General features: G+C 41.0%; 1 protein-coding gene across 13 annotated transcripts in view; it reads right to left on the reverse strand.

Moving 5' to 3' along the window:
- The window catches only part of SUSD1 (sushi domain containing 1), a 141,805-nt gene that overhangs the window by 71,446 nt on the left and 46,952 nt on the right, over positions 1-23,407 (reverse strand). For all 13 annotated transcript variants that reach the window (XR_007477858.1, XM_033427450.2, XM_049710962.1 and 10 more), the window contains 4 exons: positions 20,601-20,698; positions 19,796-19,982; positions 11,653-11,762; positions 7,813-8,005 (listed from right to left, as the gene is read on the reverse strand). Coding sequence is in view for 12 of the 13 variants with exons in the window: in XM_033427450.2 (XP_033283341.1) it covers positions 7,813-8,005; positions 11,653-11,762; positions 19,796-19,982; positions 20,601-20,698 (588 nt within the window). In the remaining variant the exon portion in view is untranslated. The remainder of the gene's footprint in view (positions 1-7,812; positions 8,006-11,652; positions 11,763-19,795; positions 19,983-20,600; positions 20,699-23,407) is intronic.

A 23,407-nucleotide genomic window follows, 5' to 3' on the forward strand; every position in this document is an offset into this window, starting at 1 on the left:
GGCTACAAGTCAACTATTTTGAAAGCAAAGTTACTATTTTTATAACACCTCTATAGCTCTATAAATAGGGGCATCATTTTATTATCCTTTAGTTAGTTGTCCTTGATGTACATTTCAGTTTGTCTTAGAAGGATATAACATAGTTTAAAGTTGGGAGTTCGACTGTTATTTTGTTGAAATTTTTCTTAAGACAAATTTGGTATCTAGTTACAACTACCATGAGATTTTCAAACTAAAAGTATGCAGTCACATTATATGGAGAGGAACTGGGATTCAACCATGGAGAAGCAGATTCATACAATTCCCTTAGCTCAGCTCCCTAGGCTCGGCTCCACCTTCTAACCGAGGTGGCCAGCCTTCTTTTCAGGCACAGATTCTTGTTATTCAACTGGCAACAGAGACCAACTGCTCCCTTGGTACAGATGAAAGAGGATTGTCTGAAGCACAATGGCCCCATCATTTATCAAATCTGAGTTGAGAGAAACAATATTTAGGAAACATTGTCTGAAAAACATGGACTCCAGTCATTCCTCCAAATAATCTAAAATAACCTAATCCTACCCCTGAATCAAGCCAGGTCAGCAGAGCACAGGCATTTCTAAGGAGTCTTTCCTTGTCCACCCCACAATGCATTGTGCTTTCCTCAAATATAATGAGCCATGTTGAGGGATGATGTAAGAAACAGCATCATAAAATCCTCATAAAATGCTGCTCATACATGGAACTATTTACGAAACCCCCCAGAATCAGAAACTCCTATCTGATCGTGGTGTTGAAAATAATTGTACTTCTCCCAAAAAACACTGCTTTGTTGTAACCTTATGGATAATATAATGGCTCCCTTTCTGACTGGATGGGCTGAAAACTTAAACCTAAACGCGTGAGCCACTAATGAACAGGTAAATAGGTTATAAGGATATGAACTATTCTTAGCCTTATCTGACATCTTTTTTTATGTCCCTGACTTTGTTTTCATTCTTCTTTAGGTTACCTATTTAACTTATTTTCTTTTATTTTATATACCTATGCAGGTCACTTGAAGTCCTTCCTAGAAAAAAGATAGGATATAAATTTAAAATTTTGTTTACAAAAATTCTAGGGCTTCCCTGGTGGCGCAGTGTTTGAGAGTCCGCCTGCTGATGCAGGGGACACGGGTTCATGCCCCGGTTCGGGAAGATCCCACGTGCTGTGGAGCGGCTGGGCCCGTGAGCCATGGCCGCTGAGCCTGTGCGTCCGGAGCCTGTGCTCTGCAACGGGAGAGGCCACAGCAGTGAGAGGCCCGCGTACCGCAAAAAAAAAAAAAAAAAAAAAAAAAATTAATGTAATATCACAAAGGAAAATATCAATAGATTGGACTGTTTAGAAATCTAAAAACTTTACATGTCAAAAACACCATAAAGAGAATTAAAAGAAATTATAAAACAGGAGAAATATTTGACACAAATAGTAAACTCGTACTATATGAATAACTTGTAAATATCAATAAAAACACAAAGTAGAATAGATAAATGAAATAATGATGGTAAATAAATCAGTCAAGAAATTTGGATGTTGAAATAAATGAATTTGAAGAAACTTAAAATTGCTTTCCTAACATAGACTCCTAGAACTAGAATGGACCTTTCCTGATCAACCCTCTAACATTACAGAGGTCATGTGTGTTCAAGGCTGCTATTTACCTGTCTTCTCATTTTTATAAAGGAAAGGACAATTTTGGCCTCTCTCCACACCCTACTCACTAATCCTCAAGGAATGAACAGTAAATATGTAATCTGACAGGTAAGAAGGAGACTACTATTCCTTGGGTCACATTTCCTAGTGGGTGGAGTTCATATATTACAGGTCACTGCCCAAAAAAGATGCAGATTTTTGCTCTCTGGGACCTGCCTGTGCTTAGGCACAAGGGGCATGTGTACCTCCAGTCTCCAGGAGTAAGTAACCTGTCTTTGCCCACTCCCTCTCCTCAGATCTTCAGCCTAAGACTGGGTGGGTAAACCAGGCAAGGTCCCCATGCAGATCCAACTGCCCATACTTCCAGGGGGAGAGGCAGTAGAAAACCCCATTTGGCCATTTCTAAGCCTCATTCTCCAATGTAACTTTTAGTACTAGAAACTGTGTTGGGGGTAGTTCCTGGGAGCTTGCTCAGGCAATAAAGTTGATACTTCACTTCTTATTTGTCAGTCTGTAGGAAGGAGGGGTAAGATTCAGTCTCTCCCCCCTGCAACATGTGAATACACTGACTGGGACTCTGAGTTTATATAAAGAGAGGAGCCGCCACAGGGGAGCAAAGCACCATCAGGGAAGATGGAGGCTCTTGGTCTCTATAGCTGGAACTGCAAGAATACATGAGGCAGATATTCGATTACCAGGAAAACTTCACAAATCAGGCAAAACACATAGGTTTCTTAGGCATGAGCCCTTTGAATTATTTTGGTTATCACTTTTTTTTTTTTTTTTTTTTTTTTGTCTTTCTCTTTATCGGGTCTTTTCTTTCAAGTGAGGGCTTTAAATTGCCGAGAAGTAGCTGAGGTCTATGTGGTTAGAGCAGTGCTGCTCAAAATATGGACTGGCAGCGTCAGCAAGGCCTGGCACTTGCTAGAAATGAAAATTTGGGGTCTCCACTCCCGGCCTGCTGAATCTGAACCTCTAGCATGAAACCCAAGGACCTGCGCTTTAATAAACTCTCCAGCTGATTCTTTGTTCGCTAAAGTTTGAGAAGCACAAAGAGAGCATTAGTGGAAGATTTTGATAGATTTCAGAAAGCATTTGGGGGAGCCTGACATTAGCAGACAACAGGAGATTAGCTGCCCAAAATTCTGTCCCTCTTTATCTTGTTCAGAAGAAAGAGATCTGAGAAAAGACTGAATCCACGGTTTGTCTATAGGCTCAGGAGTCACCCCAACACCACAGGCTCTCAAATTGCTCTGGATTGTTTTACAGAGCCCCAGACTGGGGATTCTACACCAGGGATTCTTCTTGGGTGGAGAGGATAAAATCCAGTGCGACTTTACCAACTCAAGTGCTGGGAAGGAGTCATAAAACGTGTACGCCTAGAACCCTCTGTTTCTAAAGATGAGATCTGCCCAACCTCTGAAAAAGGAATGAAATCAGTTTACAAAACAGGTTTTGATCTTGCAAATGGGACAAGATTAGGAGAGAATGGAATAAAGTGAAGGAAAGCACACCAAGGAGGAGAAGAAAATTTGAAATCATATTAGCCCAGCTAGAAATCTATGACAAGGAAAAGGAGCTATATCTAAACAAAACTGCTCTAAAGAGATTAGAAAAGCAGAAATATTTACTAGGTCAGGGAAATGGCTGAAAATCATCAAAGAGAAGAATAAAGGGACTATTTTGGAGAACAAACTAAAATGACTCCCCTAAAAGGGTACCCAGAGTCAGGTATTATTCTATCAAAAAGGATCCTCTTACAGTTTTAAATAGGGAACCCAGAGTAGGCATTAATGGAGAACTCTTTAATAACTGGAGTTGTGGTGCTATGTAGTTACAGAAAATGTGGACATATTTAAAAAGAGAAATACTAGAAGGATCAGTGCAGAATTCTTCAGGTATCATTAAATGAATTACAAGGTGGCATTGTTCTTAAAGATGAAATAGAGGGTATAGCCCAGGCTATAAGGAAGCCTGCCTGGGAAATGCAAGGATTTAGAATTTGAAAAGAAGGAACAGAAAAGCAGAGAAATGTTAAGGAGGATCCAGAGAGCATGACCCTTGATCAGGGCTGAGGTTATAGGCTAAACTGAATAAAAATAAATACCTCCTAACAAAAGGGAAGGTTGGCAGAATTTACCTGAACACTGGGTGAACCGTGGCACCATTCTTGCTCTATAGAGACCTCACAGGCAGAATCGAAAGTAATATGTTAGGAGAACAAAAATGTAAGTATGAAAACAAAAAGCAAATACAGAGAAGGAAAGTACTAAGACCGAGCAAAAGGTATTAGCCAGGCCTGGGGAGGAAGGAGGAACAGAAACAGCTGGCATGGAAGGTTGAAAGCTTACTACTCAGCTGGCCTGCCGGAGCAGTAGGAATACTTAGAAGGACCTGGAACACTGGAGGATTATCTCTCCCAATGCAGAAAAGGAAATGGTGGCAGGAAAGAATGCTTCAGTTCCCATCAAAGAAGCACAGGCAGTTCAAGTCTCAGAAATTCAGTTCTAAGGAAAGGTGGGGCTTGGGTGAAAAACCACTAAAACTAGGGGACTTCCTAGACCTCATTAGACCAGTGAAAACACAGGTTCCAGAAACTCAACAGCAGCTCAAGGATCAGCTGATGGTGATACTCCAGAGAAGACAAGGGAAACCTCCTAACCAGGAAGCAGGATTCAGAAGCAAGGCATTCAATAATAGGAAGCCACGCCGCTCAGAATTAAAGCAATACTTAGGATCCTTCTGGGGATAGAGAAATTCGGAGAAAACAGCAGGAAACTGGGAGTGTGAAGGAGGCAGGCATGCAAGACAATGCACTTCTTTTTTTTTTTTTTAGTTAAATATGAGCTTATTGAAGTACTTTTCTCCCCATTTGGTATGTTCCCTCCTTTTTTTTTGTTGTGGTATAACTAATTTACAATGTTGTGTCAGTTTCAAGTGTACGATTCAAGTGTACAATTTTACATATATATCTATTCTTTTTCAGATTCTTTCCCATTATAGGTTATTACAAGATATTGAGTACAGTTCCCTGTGCTATACAGTAGGTCCTTGTTGTTTACCTACCTTATATACAGTAGTGTGTATAGGTTAATCCCCAACTCCTAATTTATCTCTCCCCCTGCCCCCCAGCTATCCACCCCCCCAGCAACCATAAGTTTGTTTTCCATGTCTGTGAGTCCATTTCTGTTTAAGACAGTGCATTTCACTTGAAGAGCTTCCTCCTATAAATATGTGATGTCCTGCTCACAAAGAAAGGAGGCTCTTTCACTGCACAGATCAAGATCTTCAGCAATGGTGGAGGGTAGGTAGAAAAAGGGCTCAAAGGAGACATGAAAATAAAAGGTTCTAAATACTCGGGATAGACACCAAGAAAGACCTGGAACTACCATTGGCAAAGTTCCAAAATTTTCAAAAAGCGTAGATTTCCTTCCCCCACAACAGATGGGAAGCCTGGTGTCAGACTGAATCCAATAACCTCAAGAGAAGAGATTTCCCAAATTAAGTTGAAATTCACAGGGGGTGGGCTTCAGACAGCTGAGTAACCTATAGAGGCCGTCACATCACATGCTAGATTATACGCACTACTGATAATCTGGGGTCCACATTGCAAAGGAGGAGGTAACAATAGTCTCACTTTCTGAACTTGACACCATGCCCCCCTCGTTATACTGAAGCTAAGACTTCATCTCCCACCACTTTCTCCAGCTCACTCTGCTCCAGCCACGCTGGCTCCCTTGATGTTCCCAGAACATGCCAAGGACATGCCTGTCATTTGGTGTTCCCCCTCACTTCCTTCAGACCTGTGCTTACATGTCTCTTTATAATAGAGGCCTTCCCTGACCATCAATTGACACTCCCTTGGCCGAGCTTTATTCTTCATCTTACCACTTAGCCCCACCTAACATATATTTCCTTACTTGTTTATCTCTCTCCTCTCCAACCTCCTGACTCCAACCCCATGACAGCTGAGTCTGTTTTATTGCTGTTACCTTGTCAGCTATCAGAACCTGCCTGACACACAGTAGATAAGAAATGAACACTTATTAAACGAATGCATTTACACATCCATGGCATTCGAAGTTTTTGCTCACGGTCCAAGGTCGAAAAAAGCAAGGTGGGTCCAGACTGACTTACACACTAGGTTCTAGGAACAAAATTTTCCTTTTTTTCTTTTTAAGCACTAAATATTTAGTAAAAAGCAGTAGATGTACGATTAAAAATGAGGGCCCTGGAGCCAGAATGCCTGTATTCAAATCCCAGTTGTACATCTCACTCTGTGTGATCTTGGGCAAGTTGCTTAACTTCTCTGTGCCTCATGATCCTTAATCTGTAAAATGGGAATAAAATAATGCCTTCCTCAAAAGGTTGGGTAGGTTTGGATTGCCCGAAGGACAGCACTTTGAAAAATTCCTGGACACCCTCAGGGCTCAATAAACAAACCCGGTATTGTCATCATCATTATTATGTACTAGGAACCGTTCTAACCATTTTACTTGCAGTACGTCACGTACGAATCACTCAGAAGGTAACTGAGGCCCAGGTGCAAGAAGAACGTATCTAAGCCATTGGCTTTTCTTTTTTAATGGAGATGCAATTCACACAACATAAAATTAACCACTTTACAGTATACAATTCAGTGATGTTTAGTACATTCACAGTGTTGTATAACTATCACATAACTTTGCTTTTCTAAGTTTTGTATCTCTGGGACTCATGTTGAGAAATGGGACAATGAAACTTGGAACAAGATTAATTCAACTTTGGAGGTACCTAAGAAGTAACATCTACTACAAAAAAAAAGATTTATAGGATGTAACAGTTAGAACACACTCGCTGTCTCAGGGAGGCCACTCTAATGGAGGCTTAGCAGAGAAGGCACTGGGGAGGAAAGAACCTGGGACTTGAGTGCCTTTACACGTTAATTTACAGGGAGAGGTGGGTGTTATTTTTAGACTTTAATTTCTCTGAGGATTTAAAAATTGGAGGAAATGCATATTCAAATTGTGAGCATTATTCTGTAGCTCACAGAATAATGGGGGCTAGGTTTATGCTGTCAGGAGGTCTTCATCGTGCAACCTCTGCTGATACAAGGCACAATCTGAGATGAAAAATCCAATAAAGAGTGAATTTTCAGCCTCCGGTGCTGCATGGCCCTCATTTGTGTCTACTGCATTTCAGAGCCTTCCAAGGACAAAGACCAACGTGCCCACTACTGACCCACAAAGATCAGTCGGTGAACAGGATAAAGGCCTCAGGAAGGTAGGAGCGAGACCTATCTTATTCTACTGTTTTCTTTCAATGGTTGCCCAGAAATTTGTCCATTAAACCCAACCGATGAGGGACTTCCCTGGTGGCACAGTGGTTAAGACGCCATGTTCCCAACGCAGGGGGCCCAGGTTCCATTCCTGGTCAGGGAGCTAGATCCCACATGCATGCAGCAACTAAGAGTTCGCATGCCACAACTAAGGAGCCCGTGAGCCACAACTAAGACCCAGCACAACCGAATAAATAAATAAATAAATATTTTTTTTAAAAAAAGCAACCCAACTGATGAAAGAACAAAAGAAATGGTAGAGACTTCTGCATCCCTCCCCACCAGGGAGGGCTGTGGAGTTGACACAGCCACCTTTATTTGGCTTCCTTGCAAGCAACAGAAGCAACAGCCTGACCTGCTTTAGGTCACTGTTCTCTGTGTCGGGTTAATGTGCTCGTACGGCGCTGTCAGGTGGCCTCCTTGTCCTACCCATGTCCAACACACTGCAGCTCACATTTCTGATCTCCTGGAAGTTAGTTCTAGTTGCCCATAATGACTACCCTTAGGGTTCAGCTGTCTTAAATTGGAAGTGAGAGATAGGAAGCCTTACAGTATTCTCAATCCATCACTCCTAGGAATTCCTGAGTAAAGCAGTCCACTCCTGGTCTGTACCGTCTCTGAGCCTGAACCCAAGTGGGAAAGGGGAGAGGTGGTAAGATTCAGGGACACTGTGCCCCAGAAAACATTGGTAGTTTGTTAGAACTAGAACCCAGGTCTCTTGACTCTGAGACTATCATTCTTTATGCTGCCCCATGTTGTACAGTTCAATACACATATTTAACTTGTTGTCTTAAGATACCAAACAGAAAGACATCTACACCCACCTGCTGGTGCGGTTGTCATTGTTATTTGCACTGAGCGCTGCTCGGGAGATCCCAGGAGGGTGACATTCACTGTGTACTCAGTTGCTGGATACAGATCTAAACACACCACTGCGGTTTGTTCCCTCGTTGTGAAGTTAAATGATGTTGCGTGATAAAAATTATTCAGATACCGCCTTTGACCTAGAACTTTAAACTGTCGTGAGATTAAAAGAAAGTGATCATTAAATTCATTTGGCTTGCAGATGTCTAGACTATAAGCAAAATGGAAAGAAAGCAGGAAGGTTCCTTCTACTTGTCCTCACCCACACAGAATTATTTTTAATACAATAGCAGGCTAAACTGGACAAGAACTTTACAAAGCTACCCTACGTACCCTATTCAACCTCCCTCTCAACCAGCTATAAGACTAAGCTTAAAATGCATAACTACATCTCAGATGGACAAAGTGTCAGGCTATCCTAAAGTAACCCCTTGAGCCTTCCCAGGTGAAGGAGACTGTACTGGAGTTACTGGGAAAAATTCTTTTCATTTTTTTTCATTCATAAGGAATCCACAGACAAGCCTCATGGAACAGACTTTTTACACTGTATGAGGACTACCCCAAATTATGCATGCAAAGAAACTGAGTCATGGTACTTCACTGGAGCCTTCCTATTAGGGTTCTAGAAAACAGTTCTTGGTCTGTTTGGGAGATTCCTCTCTCCCCCAATTCCTAGCATTCTCTTGGGTAATATAAAGGTCCTTATAGGTAAACCATCAAAACTTGGCCTCAGAGTTGCTTGGGTTCAGTGCTGTGAAGTTCCTCCACTCTGCTTCAGCTTCCCACATCCACCGCCACATCCTTGACTGTCATCCTCTGAGCTGCTCCACCAAGATCTCACAATCCCTTGTTCTTCTGGACCACTCATTCCCACTCAGTCTGATCTCTCTCAGGATATCCCCCAAGATTTCCCCACTCAAGATTTTCTACCACTATTTTAACACCCCCATCCTCATCTTCCCACCTATCTTGGATACCATTGTCTATCACTTCCACCATTCTCTTTGCCTGATACCCTCAACACACTTGCTGCTTTGTTCTCAATTTCACCCATTCTTGAAAACTCAAAGCCCTGGGCCAATCCAGATGTTTGACTTCACCACTTCTGCATTCAGACTGCTGCCCTCTGCTGGAGAAAAACCTCACAACTATGGAGGCTGCATTTCTATAGAAAGTCAGTCTCATCCTAAACTACACGTAGTTCAGTCTATAAACGAAAAATTACTTTCTAGTTAATGAAATTTGGATCACACTCTCTGTACAATTTTATAATATAGTCCTTTTACTTAAAAACATATTAGAAAGTTTTTCTCTATCATTAATTCATTCTATAAATAGACAGACTGCCTATTATTTACCAGCCAGAGTATACAGTGTTGGTTATACAATAGTAAATAAGATACAGGTCCTAACCTCAAGGAACTCACAGGTAAGTATCTAGGCAAATAAAATACCCAGGGATAAGTGTTATAATACATGAAGCTGGAGGAGTACATGAAGCTGGAGGATCAGGGAAGGTTTCCTCATCTTAATTGTGGACCGAAAGAGAAATTAGCATTAACCAGGTGAGTTGGGGATGTGAAAAGTAAGGGTAGGAAAAACAATTCAGAGCAGGGACAGCGTTTGGGGGAGGAGGTCAGTGAAGGCCTCCCGCCAGGGAGATGACTGAGCTGAGCACTGAAGGACGAGTAGGAGTTATCCTGGTAAAGGAGGGAAGGGCTTTGCAGGTAGGAGAGTCACCTATGTGAAGACACAGTGCTAAAGGGAGCACAGGAGCCTTTTGGGGGGTACAGGGCCCAGAGCTTAGAGAGCAGATTAGCCCTAAAAAAATCGATTTAGGAGTCTTCGGCATGGAGATGGTCAAGAGAATGGGTAAGACAACCAAAGACGGGTATAGAAGGACAAGAGAACAGGGAAGGCACAACCTTGGGGGTAATCAGATTTAACTTGTGAAAGAGACTGAGAAGGCTCAGACCAACAGGAGAAAAAGAGACCATTTCAATGGGAATATTGGTCCACAGCAACAAATGTTGTCCAGTGGGAAGCAGAAGGTATTTCATGTCTGCATAGTGTTCTATCCAATAAATGTATGATTATTTATTTAACCAAATCCCTATTGATGGACACTTGTTTCCAATTTCCCCTATTATAAATAAAGCTTCGGAGAACAGTTTAATCTTTCTGTGTATGTTTGAATAATTAATTATAGTACACTTGTGGAAGTTTATGGATCCTAACAAATAACTATTCCAGAAAAGTCATGCCAATTTAAGGGCCCACGGCTGTGTGTAGTAGTACTTTCTCCAGGTTTACAGAAAAATCATGGTGTCTCATGATTTAAAAATTCTTTTCATGTGTGTATTCATGTGTGTTTTGGCAGTATCTATATTCTCTTTTGCAAACTGCCTTTGAATGTTCACTTCCTTCCAATGGATTTGTTAAGAGTGTTTCACATGTTACTTAAATTAACCTTCGTCTAACATATTAAAAAATAGCAATTTTTTTTCAGTTGAACTCTTTAATCATTTTAGTGTAGGATATGAAGTGAGAATCATTTATCTTCTTAACCAAGTAGTTAACCAGTTGTCCCAGAACCATTTATTTCTGTACCCATTCGAAAAATCATCTTTGTTTTATATTAAGTTATTTGGGGACCTGAATATATTTCTAGGTCCAGTTCTTTCCAATATTAAAATTTGAATATTTCACTCACCTGCTTAAAATCCTCCAGTGCCTCCATATAGACATAAAAAATAAGATCCAAGCTTAAAAGTACGGGATACAGGGATGATCACTATTCAGATTTTTGCCTCATCTCCTCCTACTCGCCCTTGCTTTCTCTGTTCCCCAAGAAAGCCACATTCTCAATTATCCAATAAGCTACTCGACTTGTCCACACTGCCCTTCTTCACTTCATCCAACATCTTTTATCTGGTTAATTCCTACTTACTGTTTATGACTCTGCAATGTTTTTGCTTCTTGTTAAAAAAATTGTACCTGGACATGGGGACTTCCCTGGTGGTCCAGTGGTTAAGACTCTGCGCTCCCAATGCAGGGGGCCCAGGTTTGATCCCTGGTCAGGGAACTAGATCCTGCATGCTGCAACTGAGACTCAGCGCAGCCAAATAAATATATTTTTTAAAAAATTGTACCCGGACATATATATACATACATACAGTCTCCTATTCCATTTATTTACTTTTTATCAAAGCTCTCATTACACCCTATTGTAGTTGTCTGTTTACTTGTATGTTTATATTAGTTCGAATAGAACTTCCAGGTCCTAATACATGATATTCTTTTGGTAAATGGCTAATGAATTAATTCTAATTTAATACTTACTTAGTCTACTCTCTGTCAGATGATTTGCTAGGCACTAAAAATGATACAAAAATAATAAATTTCAGTTCCTGCCTGAATATACTTATAATTTTACTTGAGATTTGTGATGTTTATAAATTCAAGTTAAGTGAGGACCAAGAGCCCTGCAATAAGTTTCTTAAAAACCCACATCTGAGTGTGAATTTGATGACAAAATAAGCTGCAACTATAAATGAACCAAAATAAAATATAAGACATGTGAAATACCAGACAGAGAAAATGAGAGCAAATCACCCAATAGTGTCTTCCTTCAATTTAGTCCCTCACTTGCAGCCATCTCACATCCATCTCTAGAAACAAAAATCAATCTAGAAGTTCATTCCATTCGTGTTTTTAAATACTCTGGATCCCCACTTGGAGAGCACCCAAAGTTTTAAGTGACACAATTCATTAACGAATAGCATAAGAGATCTTCTTACTTGGTACATTCGTTCTGATCCAACTTTCCTAGAATGCCTGTTCAATTTCAAACAAGCTTCATTAAGTACTGAAATATTGAAAATCCTGTCATCTTCTAAGAGATCATCACCTAAAAGATAAGAGAGAACACAGGGAAAGGTTACATCTTCTTAGCAAAACATACCATGGCCAAGGACAACTGAAACTCCGAGAGCCAACAGAGTGTTTAACAGCAGAGGCATCAAATCTGGCTTCAAGTCCTAGCTCTACAACTTCTTAATTGCATGACCTTAGCTAAGTCACCTAACCCCTCTGAACCTCAGTTTCCTTATTTGTGGAATCAAGTAATCAGGTCTGCTTTTCTTATATCATAGGCCGTTGAATCAAATGAAATAATGCATATTTTAAAACTGTTGTAGGGCTTCCCTGGTGGCACAGTGGTTGAGAGTCCGCCTGCCGATGCAGGGGACACGGGTTCATGCCCCGGTCCGGGAAGATCCCACGTGGTGCGGAGCAGCTGGGCCCGTGAGCCATGGCCACTGAGCCTGCGCATCCGGAGCCTGTGCTCCGCAACGGGAGAGGCCACAGCAGTGAGAGGCCCACGTACCGCAAAAAAACTGTTGTAAACTAACAAGGCTGTGAGATTTTTAGAGAGTTAATTCTATCACTTGGATGGTCCATAAGCAAAATGTCATGAAGGTAAGTATATCAATAGCCAGAAAGTCTGAGAATAAGGAAAAACCTGAATAAAAGTCAAAGGTCAGGGATTAGAACTCTCAGAGCAGGTGTTTCCAACCTAGAAGATGACCAGAAAGTAGATGACCAGGCAAGATGTTTATTCTCACAGCAGACAGTATTTCAAGAGCTACTCAGATGAGGCAATGAAATAATCAGAGAGCTGATATATTTGCATTGCTATATAGAAAAAAAGTCATTTCATGCCTCCTGCAGCCTAATTCATTCCTTTGATGTTCTATTTCCTTAATACAGGAAATGAAAAAAAAAGAAGAAGAAGAAGAAAAAATTTGTTACTAATGAATTAAAGAACCCACAGAGAGTCTAGTAGTACCATGGCTAATTTTCAAGGAAAAGCAAATTTCCTAACAAACAGGTCTGTGCATTTTCTACAAATGAGAAAAAGTTAAATGTCTACAGAGAGAAGCTTTTTATTACTATAAGATAGTTATATTTCTCCCACGGGAGTCTTTGCTACCTAAGAAGTAATAATGATAACAATAAATTATTCTACTCAAAATTGGAACTGTCCACAGCATTTTAAATATCACTGACATAGGCAGCACCAGGCAATTAGCCGTGGGAGAAAATATTCTTGGTTAGCTATAACTGGAAAATGTAAGATATGGTTATGAGAGAGAATTTGAAGACCTATCACAATGTGCTCTCCGTTATCTTCATAGCTTTCATTTTCAAGATTTCATAAGGACACCAGAAACAAAAATTTCCCCATGTACGCACATGATTTTGAGGTATACCAAATATATGTATGTGAGAAATACCACATATAGTATATGTCTGTACACAAACAGAGCATAAAGCAGAAGTATTGTCTGCAGAGTTCCCATCTCAATATGATTTTCCCACTTATAGCCATTATAGTCTGAAAACAAAAGCATCTGGCTCCCACTTCCCACCTCCAACCCTGACAGAAGTGACTGCGAATAGTGAAAATGGGTCAAAATTTGCATCTGGGTTGGAAAGGATTGACTGCCATCCATAAGGCAGAAACATGAAGATATTTCTGCTTAGCACAATGTGGAAGAGACTAGGTAAAGAAAGATGCTGAGAGCTCTAAGCAACATGCCTTCCAAGCAAAGGAGCAGGGTTCCAAAATCTCAAAGAAAGGAATAGGGGAGGACTGGTGCCCATAGAGGTAGGGGCTGGAAGCAAGCATAGGCCACAGGACTGCTCCAGCTGGAGCCATTTAGCCTGCGGGTTCCCAATCCTAAATGCACATCAGCCTCACCCAGACATGGCAGATCTAAAGCAAAGCTTGGACATCTGTGGGGTTTTTGCTTTTTTTTTACTTCACCAGGCAATTCTGATAGGCACCCAGGGTTATATACTCTGCTATCACTATTTCTACTTCTAATAATAATAGCCTTTCCTTAGCACAATGGAGATCAGTAACAGGGAAGGACTTCTAAGGGGAGGCCTAGGGACCTGGAGGTTCCACCTGACAGACAACCTGGGTTGGCAAAAGGAGAGACTTGGTTCCTTCCTGCCTCTGTAGGCTATAGCACCATAATGAAGCCAGGCAATGCTGAGCTGGCCCAAGGGCTACAGCTTCACCACTCAAGATAGCAAAGTGCTCAGAAATAAAACTTGGGGCAGTAGGTTTTCTCACAGCTGCTCTCCAAAGGATACTGGATCATCCAACCAGCAGTAAATCCTTCAAGATGAGATCTGAGATAAGCATACCAATATCATCCAATAAAAAGTAAGATCAAAGGGAATGCCATCCATTTTATTATGAGGGAAATATCAAACCTAAATAAAACTTTTATCTTCCAAGGATAAATAATATAGAAAGGGAGGGGGGAAGCCCATGAAATGATTTTACAAAGAAGAAGAGGGAGATCGCGCCTAGAAGGCAAAGAATGAACACTGTTGAAAAAAAATAGTGAGCAAAATAATGGTAAACTTCAGCAACATCTGTTCTGTACTTTCAGTAAAAAAATTTTAAAGATGATTCAAACAGATTAAGGATGAGATGTAAGAGAATGTGACAGCAGAGACGAAGCTGGTTGAGAGAGGCAGAAATAAAAAGGGAACTAGAATAGACAAAAAGAAATGAAAGTGCAACAACAGAATTTAAAGTGCATCAGAAATGTCAATGCAGGGACTTCTCTGGTGGCGCAGTGGTTAAGAATCCGCCTGCCAATGCAGGGGACACAGGTTCAAGCCCTGGTCCGGGAAGATCCCACATGCCATGGAGCAACTAAGCCCGTGCGCCACAACTACTAAGCCTGTGGTCTAAAGACCGTGAGCCACAACTACTGAGCCCGTGTGCCACAACTACTGAAGCCCATGCACCTAGAGCCCATGCTCCGCAACAAGAGAAGCCACCGCAATGAGAAGCCCAGGCACCGCAACAAAGAGTAGCCCCCACTCGCCGCAACTAGAGAAAGCCTGCGTGAAGCAATGAAGACCCAACGCAGCCAAAAAATTAATTAATTAATTAATCTTAAAAAAAAGAACTGTCAATGCACATATGCATAAATGCATATAGAGAACAAACTTGCTACATACTCACAGAAGGCAAAGGAAAAAGGCACGGATATAAAAAAAACAGAAAATAGAAGACCAATGCAGACAGACAAGGAATTGCACATAGGAGTATTTGAAGAGCAAAAACAAACAAAAACAATAATCAGAGATTTAATGAAAGAAAATATTCCTAATGTGTAGATAGGTTGAAATTTGAAGATCCAAAACCTCACAGGGTACTAGGAAAACTTTGTGAAAAACATTAACATGTATATAACCCATGACTGAAATTTCATGAAAGAAAGGACTCCTGTCTCATTCACTATTGAATTCCTGATGCCTAGAACAATGTCAACACATAGTAAGTGGTCAATAAACATTTACCATGTGCATGAGTAAATGATTAAAATCTTGAACTTTGCACATAAAGAAAGCTTCTATGATATCCAGGCTGAAAAATCAGATTGTCTACATAGGATTTTTTTTTTTTAATCACACCTTCAAATTCCTCTTTCAAAACTTTAAATTCCCAAAGCCAATGTGAAATGCCACCAGAATTCTGACAACAAAGGTTTTGGCCCAAGAATATTATCTTCAATCAAGTTCCTATTCACTTGTGAAGACAACAAAAGGATATTCTCAGATAATCCTGGGCTCAGAAAGTATCCCATTCCTCAGTAAGAAGATAGAAATCACTGTGCAGAGAGAGAAATAAAAATACAGAGAAAGACAAAGATACTTTGGTGTGAAAGAACTGGTACTAAACACTGAAACTATTAAAACATATACCTATTAAAATAATTTTTATGAATATTGCTATAAATTAATATAAAACTGAATCCTTTAAAGATGTAGTACATGTTAAAAATAATTAAAAATAAGAAGCTGGCAATAAAATGCTGTATTAAACCAATAACATAAGGGAAGCAAAAGGGGAAGGAGTAAAAGGAAGTAAAGAATGCTAACTTCCTTATCTTACTGGGGGAGAAGTTAACATTATTTCAGTCAACACAGGCAATAAGAGAAATACACATTCAAATAGGATTTTTTTATTTTTGTTTTTTAATGTGTAATGCAGAATAAAAGCAAAATCTATACTGTCTGAATCACTGAAAAAAGAAAATCTGGGGCTTCCCTGGTGGTGCACTGGTTGAGAGTCCGCCTGCCGATGCAGGGGACACGGGTTCATGCCCCGGTCCGGGAAGATCCCACATGCCACAGAGTGGCTAGGCCCGTGAGCCATGGCCGCTGAGCCTGCGCGTCTGGAGCCTGTGCTCTGCAACAGGAGAGGCCACAACAGTGAGAGGCCTGCATACCGCAAAAAAAAAAAAAAAGAAAATCCGTGCAGCAAAAAGAGAAAACAATGGACATAACAACATAGCATAAAAAAGAGAAAAAATTAAGATGACAGAAGAAAGGAAAACCATATCACAAACAACACTAATGTAAATTGCTTAACTACTATTTTTCTCAAAAAGGTTTGCAACATATGCTGTCTCCTAGCGTACATCTATAGCAATGTTATCCAGATAGCTTTTAAGAAGAACAAAAGGGGGGCAAAGTCATATCATGCAAATAGAGCACAAAGAAATCAAGAAAATCGGGGCAAAAAAAAAATAAAATAGGCTAAAGTGAGCCACTTCTTAATAGTGGAAGTTAGAATCTACAGTTAAGATATCAATCACGGGGCTTCCCTGGTGGCGCAGTGGTTGAGAGTCCGCCTGCCGATACAGGAGACATGGGTTCGTGCCCCGGTCCGGGAAGATCCCACGTGCCGCGGAGTGGCTAGGCCCGTGAGCCATGGCCACTGAGCCTGTGCGTCTGGAGCCTGTGCTCCGCAACGGGAGAGGCCGCAACAGTGAGAGGCCCGCGTATAGCAAAAAAAAAAAAAAAAAAAAAAGATATCAATCACGAACATAAATATCATAACATCAAAATGTGTGAAACAAAACAATTAGAATTTCTAAGAGAAACTGAGAAGAATGGCAATCCAAGTAAGCAAAGAACAGTAACGACAACAAAAACAGAAGTCCTGAAAAACCTTACTACTAGAGCTGATTTAAGACTAGATCTTACCTTACAAGCAAACACTCTACCTATTATCACAAAACTTTGCCAAATAGTAAGCCCCAAGAAAATGTTGATAAATTCCCCACAAAGAATACTAAAATGTAAAAAAAAAAACTAGAAATCAACAACAAAGTGTAAATGTTAAAAATATTTTAAACCTACCACTTGATAACACACATAATTAATCCTTCAATCAATGAGGAAATCAAACTAGCAAGTAGGGACTTCCCTGGTGGCGCAGTGGTTAAGAATCTGCCTGCCAATGCAGGGGACACAGGTTCAAGCCCTGGTCCAGGAAGATCCCACATGCTGCAGAGCAACTAAGCCCCTGTGTGCCACAACTACTGAGCCCATGTGCCACAACTACTGAAGCCCATGCGCCTAGAGCCCATGCTCCACAACAAGAGAAGCCACCGCAATGAGAAGCCTGCACACTGCAACGAAGAGTAGCCCCTGCTCGCCACAACTAGAGAAAGTCCACACGCAGCAACAAAGACCCAATGCAGCCAAAAAATAATAAATATATAAATAAAAAATAGCAAGTATATAATAAAGTAAAGTAAAAATAAAGAGAACATATATTAACACCCTCATAAATAATTCTTTGATCAAGGAAAAATCAGAATAGCAATTATACCATGTCTTGAAAATAAAGATAAAGACAACATGTATAAATGCCTAAAGAATTCTGGCAAAGCTCAAATCGGGAAGGGAGAAAGAAGCACTGAAGGCTTTTATTATCAAACAGAAAATAATGGAAATAAGTTGAACTATGCATTCAGTTCAAGAATTTAGTAATAGAACAATATAATGAAGTTAAGAGAACTAGGGAGAAGGAAATAATAAAAAAAAAATAAGGAGAGAAATTAATAAGACAGAGAAAGAAAAACAATTTAAAAACCCAAGAGATTACTCTTTGGGGAAAACAACAGTAATAAAACAGACAACCCAAGCGAAGCAGATCAAGTGTTAAAAAGAGAGAAACACAAAACTACAAATCAAAATAACCTGGGGTTATATAATCTGTAACCCCAGAGGAGTTGTAAACAAATATTCCATGTGACATTCTGCCAATATATCTGCCAATATATTTAAAATCACAGCGAAATGGACGTTTCTTAGGAAAGTACAAATTATAAAAATTGACTCAAGAAAATGTAAGAAACATAAACAGATCCCAAAAAACATAAAAGAAACTGACAAAGTTATCAAAGAATCATCTCCCAAAGGGGTGAGACTTAAATAATATTAAGAGCAATGTGTCCAACTTTAAGGGAAGGGGATAATTCTAAAGTGATATAAACTTTTCCAAGGTATAAAAAATATGGAAAACTTCCCAATTCATTTAAAGAGAACTAGCATAACGCTAATAATGAAATCAGATGGCTAAATGTGCAGGATAGAGAGGTGGGAATGACAGAGCTTCACAAGAGTGCATAAGGAAACAGCAAAGACAAAATTTGAGTAGATAGGGAGTAAATGTAGAAACATACCTTGTTCCCAGTTGGAATAATTCAATATAAATCCCAATTCTCACTAGGTTAATTTGCAAATTTAATCCAATTCCATTTAACATCTCAGACAGAGGAAGGAGGTCTGGTGACATTAAAAAACTCAGTCATGGTCACCCAACTCTTAAGCAGCAGAGTTAAGATGAAAATCCGGGTATGTCTGACCCAAAAGGCCACGCTTTTCTCAGTGGAAATTAACTTGAAGAGGTTGAAGAGGATATTAGTAAAAACAGCTGACACTGAACAGCAAGCTCTCATTCTGACTGAACAGAGACAGATGAGTTTGGAGTCCTGGGATGCTCTTTCAAAGAAGACATATTCCTAATAAATCCACAGTAGTTTATTTTTAACTTTGAACAACTTTCTCTAGTTACTATATTAATTTGACAATATCTTTCCCTACCTAGTATTTACTTAGAAATAAATCATTTTGTTTTATTTATATACAAGTACCCTGAGACCTATTTTGTATAATTTCATAGTTGGCTTGATATTGTTAAGACTGGCAGACTTCAATTATTTCTGCAACATCCATGTTACTTCCCAGTTCCTAGTGGCAGCAACACCTAAAGGTTGAGTTTTCTTAATTAGGACATCAAATAGCTAGTTGAGAACTACCTCAACTCATCCAAAATAATAAATGACACCAATGGCTTTTCAAGGTTTGCTTATTAGGAGTTTAATTAGTCCTGACACCCCACAACCAGAATTATGAAAAAAAAAAACTTACTGTAATTGTCATGATGATATAAAAATCCATGTGATAACTATGTGCATTGGGGTTTATCATGACTTCTTGAAGCTCCTTCTGGTCCACTCCTCTTTTCACCCCACATCTACCCTCCTGCATCCTAAGGCTGCCTCCCCCTCTCCACCTGTCCACTCTCAGCTCGGTTCTCCACCCCCAATCAGTCCTAGGGTCAGTTCCCATCCTGGAGCACAGCTCCTGGGTCAGCCTCCCTGGCTCCACCTTTACCATAGGCAAGAGTGAATGACTTTTGAGTTTCCTACCAAAGATAAGCCATGTGGCTGCCCTCTATTGCCTTGGATAACTGAAATGGACTGCATCATCACCTACTGTTCTCCTCTTTTAAATGCCTTATTACCTTCCGCGTCAACCAGAAGACCCAGCTGAGAATCAATACATCAGTGACCATTCAGCCTGGCATCAATAGGAGAGGAATATCTCCTACCAGACCCGCTCTGGTTCTGAGCCCTAGAGCAATTAATCCCCTGGCTACAAATCTCAGAAAGCAACCGTGAACTCTCCTGACCAGTAGATTCTGAAGCACATTTTTCCCACATCCTGTGCGTAGCATTTTCTAGGAGGAAATGAGACTTCACCTCCACCTACCAGCTGTCTGGAACTCAATGATGGCTGGCACAGAGCGTCTGGGAGAGGCAATAGAAATGTGCATGGTGTAGTTGGTGCCCTGGTACAGATCTAGGCACACTTTCGGGGTCCTGTTGTCTGTGGTCAAATTAACTGTCTCCTCATGAACTGTTTCCATGGGGTCCAACCGTTGTCCTTTTATGTATATCTTTGTGAGGGGAAAAGACAAGAGAACCCACCAGAACTTCAGTTAAAACAAACAAGAGAGATTTTTGTGGTGCTGGAACCTACTCCCTTACTACTCCCTTTAATACTGCACTGCTCACCCCAGGGGAGATAAATAGGGCAAACCTCTGCTATCAGGTATCTGATGATGAAATCTGATCAGCCCAGTAATCCATAAATGCTGAGAAGTAACATAAAATGAGGAGTATCTCCAGGGAGTGCTGTCCTGCACTCAAATGACCAGCGATCAATGGAGGCAACACAACCTGAGACCCGCTCACTGCAAACTGTCACCGAGGCAGCAGATGCTTCTAGGCTTGTTCTGGGGGAGTGAAATACAAGAGCTTGCAAACAAGCGATAATGACGATGCCAAATATAAATACATCCCACACACATATATGGAGGATGACAAATAGACTAAACTCAAAATGTAAAATAAAAGAATCCAGATATCTTTAAAATTCTGTTCACTTTTTTAAAGGACTATGGGATTTGAAAACTGTTAGATTGAGAAGCACTTCCGGAAGCAAGTCCCTCCTACTCTTATTCCCATGGTAACCATTGCTGCCCTAGCAGGAAAAAGGAGCTCACCTTACTTACCACATATACGATCTTGGAGTTTATTCTTCCTGGGTTTATTTGCCACCTCACACAAGTGTTATTAAACACTGACACGTCATTAATTTCTATAATTATTTCTAAAATAGAAAAAGAGAGAGTCCACTCACAAAATGCATTGATGGGCTTTGGAAAAACCCTAATGGCCACCACATTAGAGGGCGTGACTTAGTTTATCTGCCCAGCTGGTCTCTCTGATGATCACCATTCATGCTCTGATTCAGAAACCGAATCAGCAATTCAAGCTACCCCAGGCCATCACCCAATTTAACTTCACCATGAGTGAGCTTGGCCCATTACCTGATTTGGAGGAAAAGGAAAGATTCCTGCTTAAGTATGGGTGAGAATTCCAACCTGTGATTGGTCTGACAGGCCACTGGATGCCACTGGTGTTCCACACCTGTGGGATAGAAAGCGGCCCAGAGTTGAGCCCTGAATCTTCCCTGCAGTTGCACAGGTAAGATCAGCTTCCGGCTTCCTCATCCCACCCAGCTGATGGAGCGTTATTTCCAGGTCACTGCTGTTCCCAAGAGGGAAATGACACGCATCACCACATGGGACCATTCCTCAGGAGTAACCCGCCGGGGTAAACTAAATAAATTCTCCACAAGGTCCCTGGATACTTCCAGAGCTCCTTTAACTGAAGCTATTTAATCCTGACTTATTCCGAAGCCACTAATTTCTTCAAGTTGTTCTGCTTTTTTTATATATTCTGTGTGTATTTCATGTAATATATTTGGGAATGTGGGAAACAGTATTAGGACCTCGGTTCCTGAGGTAACACAGTTCCCAATGAACCTAGTAAACCACCTAGGAAGTTGTCCAGATGGGAAGGGGGCAAGGATCTAGCTTTTTATCCATTTAATAAATTCCCTGCAGATAAGTAAAACCATTTTTACTTGCAGTTGACATACTCTTGTCTATAAAGAATCCTAAGGAATTCACATACACACACACACACACACACACACACACACACACACACACACAAGGCTAAGAAAGGAGTTCAGCCAGGTTGCAGGATACAAGGTCAATGTACAAAAATCAATTGCATTTCTGTCCACTAGCAAGGAACAATCCCAAAAGGAAATTAAAAAAAAAATTTCACTTACACCAACATCAAAAGGAATAAAATTCCCTGCGGGTAGAAGTTACCAAATCATCACCTCTGGAGAAGGGAATCATCACCTCACCACACAGGAATGTTCCTCAGCCCAAATTCAAGCTTCCCCACTGAATCAGACATCCCTTGTGGATGTTCTAGAACCTCTCAGCTTCTCCTGTTCCTTGTTCCAGCCCTGCATGGGCTTTGACACCATAACCGTGTCTTGTCTCCCATGCTGGGGCTTCCCTGCTGCACACCCTAGCACATGCAACCTGGAAGTGGGGGGGAATTAACACCTCCTGGGGGACAGGAGGTACTAGATAAGTCTGCCCCTTATCTTTCTTCCCCTTGAAGGGCAGACCTACAAAGACCTCTCAGGGCGCTGTCGCACTGATGGAGCAATACTTGCACTCAGTGAAGACGGCTGCAACAAGGCGTCCTTACACTGGCTCTGCTTCCTTCCCTGCTCTACTCACCTTAGCCCTCACTCCTGCTTCCTGGGATAGCACTCCCTATTGTGAAAAAAATATAAGCCCTCTGCCTCAGGCCCTGCTTTCTGAGAAACCCAAGGTAAGACTCCCATCAAGAAGGGTGAGAAAGATAAGTCTCCGCCCCAGAAGATTCCTCTCTTCATCTCAGCTCCCATCCTTCCCTTCTAGTAAATCTCTTCTCAGCCTCCAAGTGGGAAAGGGAGCCTGCACCTCAGGCACCTGTAGGGTTGACTAATTTCTCCTCTACTCAGAACCAATACTATCTTTAGACAGACCCTAGTCTACTGCTCTCTTTGCCTATGGAAGAGTTTATATCTTTATTAAATCATCCCTTCAGCAGCATTGCCGAGATTCTATGTCACACATTACCTGGTCTTGGGTAAGCCCAGGTCAGCTGACTATAAGTGAGAATAAATGGAGGCAGAGAGAGGAAAACAGGCAAACTTCTGGAGAGACACCAGAGGATCACCTACGGCTGTCTAAAGCACCCCTGGGTCTCTACATCAATGTTTCTCCCTGGAGCACAGATAATTTGAAATCAAAGAAATACTCCAGTTGTGGACATGGGTATCCTGATAGATGCAAAGACCTATCCATTCACCTCCTTGGGTAGCATAATGATGATGTTGGCACCAGTCTTTTATCAGCTTGAACAAGCCCCAAATATTCCTGGCCCTTTCCCTCTCCACTGACCTTCAAAGCCCTAGAGTTCTATATTCCTCTGCTCATTCCCACATCCCTCTGATACTCACCCCCTGGTCCAGAAGGAAAAGGAAACATCCCACCCCTCACCTTCTCTCTGTTGCCAGTAAAGCACATTTCCTTCCCACTCGGGACCTCTTTGCCACCCAAGCAGAGGTTAGAAAGGAAACATGAAAGTTTCCTTTCTTGTTCTTCCTTTTTGCTCATTCACTATGACAACTGCAAATAACATCTCAAAAATGCTATCTGCCTCCAGGCTGTGCCATGCTCTCTGCACAGAGGGACCCAGATCTGATTCTAGGGATGTCAGATATTTCATCCCAAGGAGTAGCATAACAAAATCCGGTTGCTTTTCCCTCCAGGTGTCTACGAATCAGCTGGAAAGACTTCGTTATAAAGGTATCAGCTATTAAACACCCATATCCATGCTGCCCCTTTAAAAGAGATGACTCGGGAGGCTACGCCCTAATTCTAATAGTACCAAAAACTGA

Source organism: Orcinus orca, chromosome 6 (genome assembly GCF_937001465.1).
Source record: "Orcinus orca chromosome 6, mOrcOrc1.1, whole genome shotgun sequence".
NCBI lineage: Eukaryota > Metazoa > Chordata > Mammalia > Artiodactyla > Delphinidae > Orcinus > Orcinus orca.